The sequence below is a fragment of the Mugil cephalus genome, chromosome 22 (assembly GCF_022458985.1).
Source record: "Mugil cephalus isolate CIBA_MC_2020 chromosome 22, CIBA_Mcephalus_1.1, whole genome shotgun sequence".
Classification (NCBI taxonomy): domain Eukaryota; kingdom Metazoa; phylum Chordata; class Actinopteri; order Mugiliformes; family Mugilidae; genus Mugil; species Mugil cephalus.
In genome coordinates, this window is record NC_061791.1 from 16176709 (window position 1) to 16187945 (window position 11237).

An 11237-nucleotide genomic window follows, 5' to 3' on the forward strand; every position below is an offset into this window, starting at 1 on the left:
TTTTTTTCTTATTTAGCAGAGAAGGAAGAGAGGAACACCTGCATTCAGCAGCAGCAGCAGCAGCAGCCTGAGCTGAACCCTTCACTGTCACAGCTCATAGCTTGCAGCCTCTCCCACTAAACACACACCGTTGCAATATTCATTGAAGAAATGTCAAAGAAACAAGGACCGAATATTGCGAACGGCAGGGAGTAGCAGTTTTGTGACGAACAGGAAATGTATTTTGTACAGATTTGACATCAACACATCATTTGCTGTCAGCAAATCCTGACACACAAACAACCTTACGTATCGAGGGAAATCGTTAAGTTTTCCTACTTACCAGATCCTGCCTCATAATTCGTCAATCCCCTAAGGCTGCTTAAAACTGATATAGCAGTGGCTGCATCAATACAGTGAACAACGTTCTTTAAATGAATACTGGCACACTGGAACAAAGTGCATTCATTCACATGTTGTTTGCCACTTAGTCTTGATGGATTGGACTGGATTGGTTTTCTATAATTTGGTTGTTTCTTTGTATGTTAATAACATTAAAAATGACTCACTCACTGCAACAGTGAGCTAGCATGCCCAAATGCTGAATTCCTGAAACTGAAGACGTTTTTCTCAATTAATTCTATTTTTCACACATGCCATTATTACTTCTGCAACTATGTGAGTATGTGTGAAGAAAAACCAAACCTTTATGGCCTCAGTTCACTGTGTGTCTGGCCAGTGCCATCTTGACAGTACCTAACTCGGCCTAACCCCTGACTAATAAAAAAATATGGGAAAAAAGGTGGAACATGTATGAAGTTGAGGCGGGCGGTTCACGTCTTAACAACAGATCCTTGATGGCATCCACCAGTCACTCAAGGCAGTCACGCCCTCAACCAATCAAACAGATCATGAATAATGAATGAGGCAACTCGCTGCAGCAACTAAAAGCTTTTCTTTATTGTACTAGAATGAAAGCATGTTTATCACTGCTGCATTTTAACATTGAGATCTATGTGGATCGACTCTCTTTTGAAGCCAACCTCAAGCGGTTATTTAAAGAACTGCAATTTGTCAGCCCTAGAGGTTGCCAAGTTAGAAAAGGTCTCCACTGATTTAGCATTGCACTAGAGATCATCCGATATAGATCTTTTAGGGCCGATACCGATACTGTTTTTTTACACCTTGGCATTTACATCAATCAGTTTGCCAGAGAGAGAAACAGAACTGTAATGTGTTGGTGCTGAGTGATAGTAAGTAAATAGATCTTTGTTTGGTAAACGTTCTTTTCAACTTCTTTTTCAATTTTTGGGGGTGCTCGACATGCCTATGAGTATTTTCCAGCTTCCAGCTGCACACACTCTGCTAGTGGAGGAGGGGCAATGTATGGTCTGCACGGGTCCGCAGGTCTCCAGCAGCACAGGGCTGCCTGTGGATGTGCCTGTCTGTAAACTTTGCCAGGGGAAAAAATATATATATAACGGCGAACGTACCTGCGTGTTGGCTGATACCAATACCAGTACAAAACACAAATATCGGCCCAATATATCAGATCTCTACATTGCACCTCTACAACCCTCTCAGCATCATAATGGATGTAGAAGAATCACACAGCTAGACGCATCCATATATTTATTCCACACATTTACAACGTAACGACCACCCAGCTTTCAACATAAACTTTCCAACAGCTAATGCGAGACCTTTGTGATATAGCCTGAAACAGCTGAAGCAGAGAGGAGGCTGCATCCATAAATAATTTCCTTCAGTTTTTGAACACTTTCATTTTAGGCTTTACATGGCATGAGTCACTGCACAGTAACAGGAGTAAGTTGCCTTGCTGACAGAAAAAGAGCTTCAGGCGACAATCTGCACAAATCCAACTTGTTCACTGTGGCTGCCCTTTCCTGTTCCATTACTAGCAGTACTATTTGGTCTGCTGTCAAACACTGACTGTTGTTGTTGATTAACAACAACTACATTCCAAGCTCACTGCATTTTCGATGGGTATTCAACATCAACATTCAGGTCACCTTGTTTATTGAAAGTTTAATGTTTTTAACGTGAGCACTTGATGGTATCAGTTTATCGATAACATATTAGAACAGAATTTCATAATAATGGAGAATATACTGTATTAATTAGGGCTGTGAGAGTCAAAACACGCAAATTCTTTTTAATGCTTTAATTTTTATTTTAACAATAATGACTTGCGCTGTCCTGATCCAGGTGTATTTAAAATGATCAGATAGGATACCAAAGCCATAGGCGCAAAATACTGTCCCAACAGAGAGCATAGCATCCAAAGCACCTCTTCTCCACTAAAAACAACACATTGTGTTTTTAACAAAGTGCACTTACCAATGGTGATCTGACTGACACAGCTGTAGAAAGTTCCTGAAGAGACGTTGTAGCTGCTACTGCTGGGTTCGCGGTCTAAAGAAGGAAGAGAGATCACACATAAGGACACAGATTTAATTATATTATTATATATGTTTTTTTTCTGTTTCCCATGCATTTAGCAGTTTCAAATCTACCCACTACGACACTGAGCCTCGGTCTGTTACTGGAGGCTCGAAGAAATCCTTGAGCCTGCAGCGGTACTCTCCATGTGCAATCATTTCTGTGCAATAATTTCCCACTGTGCAATACCGCAAATTCAGTGTTATTATAGAGCAACAACTCAGAAGACAGGTTCACTTATGCTTGTACATATTGTTATACCGTACATATTTCTTATATTTTTTACACTGATGCGTGTATTCTTACTATAATTGTCTACTTATTCTTATTGCCTACATTGCTCTTTGTTCTAAACACTGGTACACTGTGAGCAGGAGCTCCTGTAACGAAAAGTAATTTCCCCCTGGGATCAATAAAATTAATTCTGATTCTGATACAGGAACAAAAACCCTAAACCTGCAATGTTGGTGCCTTGATCCACACTGAGCTACACAAGACAGAAACAACACTTGACCTTGGTGGAGTTAAGGGAATAAAATCTGTAACTGTGGCAGCTTTAGTGCCTTAGTCTACCATTTTATATATTGAGGAAATAAAGTCCTCCACTGTGGCGCAACACTGTAAATGAAATTCACAACAGTATCAATGCTACAGGAATGAGCCCAGAACACCTCTCTGTAACCCTGCTGTTGTTAAACAAATATGACTGTTGTGTATGTGGAGCATGACTGATTTGGTGAGACAAATATTGCATGTAGTTTTTACAACTTTTGTGACAAGAAAATTTAAAAATGAATAATTTATAGGATGGCTGAAAATTATTGCATATATGTTATAAAACTGTGGCCTTTGAAATTTGTTGTGGTGAACTGGATATCCAACAGTCACCTATTTAGGGTGTGTTGCTGGCTACCAAAATGAGTCCAGTGTCAAGATACCACACTGTTTTCACTCGCACATCTTCTGGTGTTGGCAGATGAAGATGAGGACAAAGACTCAAAAATCACAGAGCTCATGGGAACTAATGGGAAACATGGGAAAACGACTGTTAATCCAAGCTGAAGACACAATGGTGAATGTCTACACATAGATCTTTGCACTTGCCAGGACACCACTGCATACACTGGTCTATTCGTGGTATGGACAATACAGCAGTCAGCTCAGATCCCACAGATACTTGATCGGTTTGAGATCTGGTGGAATATCAGGTGAACACCTTGTGCAGTTCTTCTTCATGTTTTTGGAGTTGGTCATAAACCATTTTTATGTGTGTGTCCTGCTGGGGATGGATGCTGCGATCAAGACATGTCACCGCTATGTGCTACATGTCTAAGTAGCATCTACATGAATGACAGGTCCAAAAGTTTCCCATCAGAACATTGAATTGTCACAAGATGGCTAATGTCAGAGGTCATAATGTCATGCCTGATTAATGTTTTTTCGTTTTGTTTGGTTTTGGCATCCAACATTTTTAGCCACTTTGTTCACCTACTAAATGCTAACTTGCCATTTGGTGGTGGAAAGCTAGTGTACAGTCAATTTATCAATGTTTTTTTGAAAACAACAGAAATCTGAATAATAATAATAATAACAATAATAATAATAATGAAAATAATAAGGCAAAGTGCAAACCACTGGTCTTCGTCAGGGGGTCTGCGGAGGCACTGCAGGGGGATCGCAAAAGCTTTGGTTGATAAGACATTTTTTTTTTTTCCCCACAAATTTAAATTTCTTTAAATATAAATTAAAATTAAGCTAATATATTTTAGTGAAGGGATATGGGATAGCTTAATAATGAATAATAATTCAATATAGAACACAAATAATAGGTAACTTAATTTCAATCAAATAATAGGTTACTTAATCCCCATCAGTTTGGAGTCCTACCTAGGCCACACACACACACACACACACACACACACACATAAATATATATATATATATTCACTGATGATAAGTTCATGTCTAGGGTGTGACAGGGTTCACACAAGTTAAGTAGTAAAAATGAATTTCATCCTCATTTAGCCAAGCAGCGTTAAAATATGTCTGTCATTCGCTTCATGCCGGAGTCATGAAGGAGTAAGTGAACACCACAGTACAGACTGCATATTGTAGGCTACTGAACTTGCCTGAGGTTCCACGGGTTAATTAATAAAATAACCTTGACCTGGGAAACTAAAGGCTTAATGTGGAACACCGAGTTATCAGGGGACATAGAGACGAAAACCTCCATTGGCCTCAGCAGAAGACCTCCCCTGGCACTGTAATCACCACTTGAAAAGTATTTTCCCATCTCCTTTGCTCATTTAACTATTTAGAGGAATTCACAAATCTCTCATTTTCTCACTCTCTAATCTAACCACCACAGCCGCATGAAAGGAGAACAAGCTGAACACGGTGCGGACATTTATCAGTGACTGGGAGTTTTTTTTTTTTCCATGTTTGGAGATAAAGCTGCGAGTATCATTTATTTCCAAAGCCACGGGAAGTCAGCGCGCGGACTGGGCAGGCCATATCTGCCTCTGAGCAGCTTGCAGCGGCATCCATAATTTATCATCAGATGAATGAATTACACCAAGGCAAAGTGTTCATTGAAAAATAGCACACATACTCGGATGCGGGGTCAGGTGATCATTATAGGCGGTTGTAATTTGAACATAAAGAGTGTGTCTCTCCTCCTATAAGTGAAAATTAAATATGAACGAGCAGCCATCCTACTTTGAAAGTCACCACAAACTAAACTGTATCCAATACGTATGTCTGTGGTTATTCATTACCGGAGAGAATAAAGTGTTTCGCTACTTGTCTTGAGTTGTCCCAAGCACTCATTTGGGGCAGACTGGAACACCACACCAACATTTTAGTCCGCACTTTACCCACAAATTGGGGGTAGCTGATGAAATAAACATGTGAAACTGAGCACATTAGACGAGCATTCGCATTTTCTTTCTTTATTTCTTTTTTTAATATATATATATATATTTAATCTCGCATGCCGCACAGAGTGCCGTTACCTGCGGATCCGGAGGAGAGGCGCGTCGCGATGGCGCGGCGAGGACTGCGCGGACTCCCCGGACAAACCCGCACCACCTCATCCTGACACTGCAAACAGATGACCTGGTTGTCCGGACTTTCTGCCACCTTGCTGGAGCCCACGTGCTCGCCTCCTGCCTGGATCTTCATGCCTGTGTTGATCTGACGCACCAGTCGCATGTCGGCTGCTCCCGCCTCATGATCCAGCATCCTCCTCACCGGCGGCGGTCGCGCTTATTACGCATGGCTTCGGCGTGTGAAGGCGAGCAGCTTCGCGTGTACCTAGAGCGCCCGTAGCTCCACCCACTTCACACCTAATTGCAGGCGCTGCTCGCTTAAACGCGCTCTCCGCAATGGCTCACCTCCGCTCCATCATGTCAGCTTCTCTCGGCTCGTGTCGCGGTGGATGTTGCAGTCTTTACGCACGACTGCAGGCGTGGCTGCTTCACGTGGTTGATGAGGTCGCAGTGTCAAATGAATTGGTCTCGGAATGTCCGTGGTGCCAAAATACAGAATTCACTTGAAGTAGTTCTGATTCGTTTGTCAATCCTATAATATACATCCAGTATGCCAGTATATTTGTCAAGGCAACATATTATATTTAAATATTTAAAATATTAAATATATTTATTTGAGTCATGAAAAGGTTTGGTCACTGTCAAACAGCTGTCATCAATCTACACCCACATTCCCTTACAGAACAGATAATCAGTTTTCCTTTTTTTATTCATTTAAAAAAATCTTGTTTAAATATGAAACTAATTATTTAATGAATGGGGTGTGAACTGATTGATGCATCTAGACATTGAGAAATACCACCTTACCTTGTGTTTCTGGTTGTGGCCAAATAGTTCATCTAAAATGAGTCTGCTGTTTTGTAGTCTGGGAAGTCAGTAATAGTTGTGCCAATGTCAGAGTATTGCTAAGAAAGACACAAAAAAATGAATGGAGGAAACGGTCCAAACAGCAGACAGGGTGTCACTTTCAGCAGCAGATCTCATATCATGTGCTAATTTGATATGTGAATCCAAACGATATGGGATACACTGTGTATTAAAGGCATGGCTGTCTGAGGTAGTGTGTACAGCTATGAAAAGTGTGTGTAGGCCTCTTAAACGCCTTAAGATGTCAAATGAAAAAATAAAACAGGGAAGTGGAGGCTGATGGTCTAAGTCTAGACACTGATGGTGGTGATGATGAGGTGAGAAATACACTCGTACGAGCTTGACCACGGGCCCTGAATGTGACGACTAGAGGCGGACAGAGTGGAAAACATGTCACAGCAATGGAAATTTAAAACAGCATTAGATGACAGCAGAGAACACAATTAAAGAGTGACAACAATGACATGATTGGGTCATTGATTGTGGAAGATTGTGGAAGAATCTGAAGGGATGAGCTGGACTCTCCCGTGGTCAACTCAGTGAGAAATATGAATGCTAAATGCTAAATATGAAGCAGGAGGGAGCTTGAAGGAAACTGGATTTATAGCTGTCCATAGACTGGTACCAGGTCACAAACCATTTCCTACAGGAGTCACTAAATAAACCAAATAATAAACATATATGATTATCGGGCTGTGTATAACTGCACTGAACTTAGGATTGAGTGTGCCTCAAGTTCCACATGGTAAGTGGAACTCACTGCAGTGTACATAGTTGCTGTTTCTTTGGGGGGAAAAAAAGTCACCACTGCCAGCACAACTTAATCTTCAGCTTGCTCAGTGAACTGAATTTGCTGCATCTGGGAAGAATGACAGGAGTCTTCACGCTGGCAAGTAAAATGTCTGCATTCAAACATTAGCTGGAATTTTCGGATAGACCAGTTCGTCTTTGTCCTAGCTTGTACTGTGTGTTGTTACCTGGCTTCACTTACAACAGAATTGGACCATAGATGACCTGCGAAGGGAATGAATCTGTGACCTATTTATGAATATGTCCAGGTGACATCCAGGTCAGTAGCATGAGGAGCAACAACTCCTCGAGCTTGAAAATTATGGCAGCTAATAACTCCTGACATTTGGGATCAACGTATTTGAAATGTTGCCTACACTGCCAGCATGATAAAACTTACAACTGTTTGTGGGGATACTGTAGCAGGTGCCAAAGGCAAACCGAAACGACCCAAATATTCCAGTCATGGAGGAAAACACACAAGCAGGTGTGATGTTTACCTTTCTACAAATGGCCAAAATGTCCAAAACCAGATGGAAATATTTCCCTCTTTTAGTAAAAAGTGAAACAAACTGGCAAACAACTATAATGCCCTGATACATATTTGCTTTTTTTCTTTTATTAAAGGGAAACAGGGACAAACATGCACTATCAGGATAAGTCTGAATACTGGTTCCTTACGTCGGTGAAAGCCCCGGCAACGTTGTAAAGTGAATCATACCCAATCTAAAGCGAGTAAAGGCTAAATCTTTCCAAAAACTGTGTACAATCTGATTCTTGGCAGTCCACTGCTCAGCACTCTGAGAGCCTTTGAGAGAGAAAACACTTCATTTGAGGAAGTCCCTTTGGCTCAAGGGATATAGCCCAGATCTGTCGGATAATAACTCAGCGATTGCAGAAATCCTTTATGCTGTTCCACATTTACAAGCCCAGTGTAGACCAGACTTAGCTGAACAAGGCCCAGTCTGTTGCCTGGTAATAAAGCAGTGTGTCAACTTGAGCCTGTTTAGCTTTAAATCATCTCAGCCTTTACTTCTAACCTTGTCACCACGTGTAACTGCAATGATTTGGCTGTTTTCACAGAGGTAATGTGTATGAGTTTTAGCAAAGTGTCAAAACAAGAGGTGTCCTCGTAAGGTTTTGTGCATTCCCAGCTAAACAGTGAACAAAAGAAGTTAAATAAAAGTGGTACAAATAGATAATTTATCGCATGGCTTTAGTTTTCAGTAGATTGTAAATGTGTGTGCAGTATAATACAATAAACCCAATTATAGCCTCTTGCTTTGACCCCCAAATCGGACAATTTAATTTGCTGACCAAGGTCAAAGAATAACCTACAGGCTTGAATTCATGCAAACTTGAAATTCAACCCTGTGGCTATCCATTTTCACAGAATTGTTTTACCGTGCAGATAGATGACATTCTTCTTCTAGCTTAATACAGTAGAGCAAATAATGGCTATTTTAGTGGACTGTAAGGACTGCAAGGACACCAAGCCAGTCTTGTTGTTAGTTTGGCGTTATTAGTGATTTTATGTAAGGTTTATAAATTATTATTATTACATGTCTGACATGCTGACTGACAATAAAGACAATCCTGAATCCTGAACATTATGGTTCATACTATTTGTGTTGGTTGACACGGTCACATTAACAGTTTGTTGTTAGCAGGGGAAATAAAGAAAAGACCAAAACGATATCGTTCAATTAGCTATGTCATGTGAAATAAAGTATTAGGTCAAATATATTTGTAGTAGCTATGACTGTATTCATATGGTTTACATCAAGTCATACCTGATAGAAGACATAGGTCCAGTCCAAAACTTCTGCTGTAGCCACAGCTTAGCTCTCATCCTGACAATGTGGGCGACAAAGGCCTCGATTGGTCAAAAATGCATTTCCTCATCCACGTGTCTCAGGAGACCGACAAGCACAGAAAGTTCTCCCTTGTTCATCCCCCCTCCACACGACCCACTAAGACGTCTTCTCTGTGTTCTGCAGTGAAGTACAGAGTGAAACTGAATGCAGCTAGATGACTAGTAGCCACCTAGCATATTAGCGATGTAATTCCGTAACACACCAGAGCGTAGGTGTAAACGGCTTCATTGGCGTAGCCTTATATGATATGTTACTTGCCAAGCCAAGCTTAGCAAGCGACCAGAAAGAGCAGTCATTGACAAGATGGCTGTTGCCATTCTTTTATGTGCACTACTGTGTGGTTCTACTCTCTCACAATCAAACAGGTTCAAGCCTCAGCCCACTTTAGATCACGACCTGTTACACCAAAATAGTGTCCCCCACAGTAATGTAGTACTGAATCAGGTATCATCATCAATTACCTCAGGGCATTTTTCATACCTCTTGGTTTTGACCAGCTACAAGACAAAGTTTCCCAGTTATGTGGCGTCATTGACCTGACAGCCTAATCAATTAGCTTGAATACTAACTTGCTAAACAAACTAAATTTTGTTCAACGTCTTGACTTACCAGTTTCGTCATCATCATTTCTGTTTGTACTCGTTTTAATGCCTTTTTTCTTTCTGTATTTTTCTTTTTGCATAATGACTTTGTTAACAGTTGGATGCACTTCTGGTGTAGAGCCAACGGCAATGAATGAACACCGGTCAAAAATAAATAACTGTCCGATTATCCACTCCGGGCCTGCAACCAAATAATATTTTATTGTATTCTTGAATAACCTGAATGAATTACATGTTACATGCTCAGATGTCAATTCTGTTTAGAGGTTAGATTATGATAACTGATATGAAATGAATGCTGGATCAGGAGCTTGAAGTCTCCAAATGTCCTCCGCTGTCACAGCACCTGTTTCTCTACTGACAACAGTGCTATAGCTAATCAAGACAAGTTTCAGGCAATTGTAAAAAATAAATAAATAAAAATCTACATTTATATTAAAATGTTATTTTTCTGATGTAGCTGTTGAGGAAACGTAATAGTCTTCTACAGTTCAGTGGACCCCAGACCTAAAAACATAACAAACTCCCTTGGATCTGAACCTGATAAAACAAACAATGCTGACAATGGCCCGTCCAGGGATGCAGTGGATAACCGGTGGATAACCTAAGAATTGAGGATGCTTTCCCAATGAGATTTGACATGAGCATGATAACAAAATGCACGCAAAATATCCATCTAAGAGATCATTTCATGACTGATGCCAAGCCAGAAATACCTAAAGGAGACTGAAATAAATCGGCCGAGATGGGGACCACAGAGGAGGTAGGGAAGAAACACAAGGTCCCAGGACCTGACCACAAAAGTGGCACAGGAAACCTAACTGCTACAACTACAGCTGGATTTGATACACTTAGAATACTTACAGGATCCTCGGGATGACCTTTTTACTCTCCCATTCTATGAGGACCATTAGAAGTAATTTATATACACCACCGTCTCAGATATTCATCTCACTGGAGTGTGTTTTTCTGTGTTTAAATCCTGATTCAAACATTAGGCCTGTCACTCGTTTCTTGTTTGAAACATTACCAGAGGTTAGGAGTTAGTGGCCATTGGCATTTATATTACACGTTATACATTGATGTTTTACTGCTTTGAGGTCAATACATCTTCATCCAGTTATCTATGTAAGGGGGACTTCAGCAGACAGGGGGTTTAAAGTGAGTCTGTTTTGTGAACTCATTTTGCAGATTCTGCCGATGCTGGATTAAACACACTGAAAGACCAGAGCGATAATTTATTGACATAAATTTCTACTATCAAATGTAGCTAGCCGACTAGTGCTATACAGGTACAGGTCAAACACAGTACAAAACCTTTCTTCGCCTCCTCCTTTATTATCAATATCAGTGGTGATGGAATATAATTTATTATTAGAGGACGGTGAAGGCACTTTTTTAGATACATGTCTTAAATTGCAAAAGGAGTGCACATAAAGTCATCTGCTACCAAAGGAAAATCACTTTAAAACCTTTAAATTACAAGGAAAAAGTAGGAGAAGCATGAGGAAGCATGTACAGTAAGCTGAGTTTGAAAAGAAACTTGTCCTCAGGAGTAGCATTGTTAGCTGATCATGGGCCAATATTTGGTAAAGTAAGTTTTGTCTGGC

At 40.5% G+C, this 11237-nt stretch overlaps 1 protein-coding gene across 2 annotated transcripts in view; it reads right to left on the bottom strand.

The window, feature by feature from the left end:
- LOC125000363 (anoctamin-4-like) overlaps positions 1-5859 on the bottom strand; it is a 48898-nt gene extending 43039 nt beyond the window's left edge. The window contains exons 1-2 of one of the 2 annotated variants that reach the window (XM_047575882.1): positions 5457-5856; positions 2341-2415 (exon numbers count right to left, since the gene is read on the bottom strand). In XM_047575882.1, the coding sequence (XP_047431838.1) occupies positions 2341-2415; positions 5457-5685 (304 nt within the window). In that variant the 5' untranslated portion in view covers positions 5686-5856. Of the gene's footprint in view, positions 1-2340; positions 2416-5456 lie in introns of both variants that reach the window. The other variant, XM_047575883.1, reaches the window with a different exon arrangement.
- Between the last annotated feature and the right edge of the window lie 5378 nt (positions 5860-11237).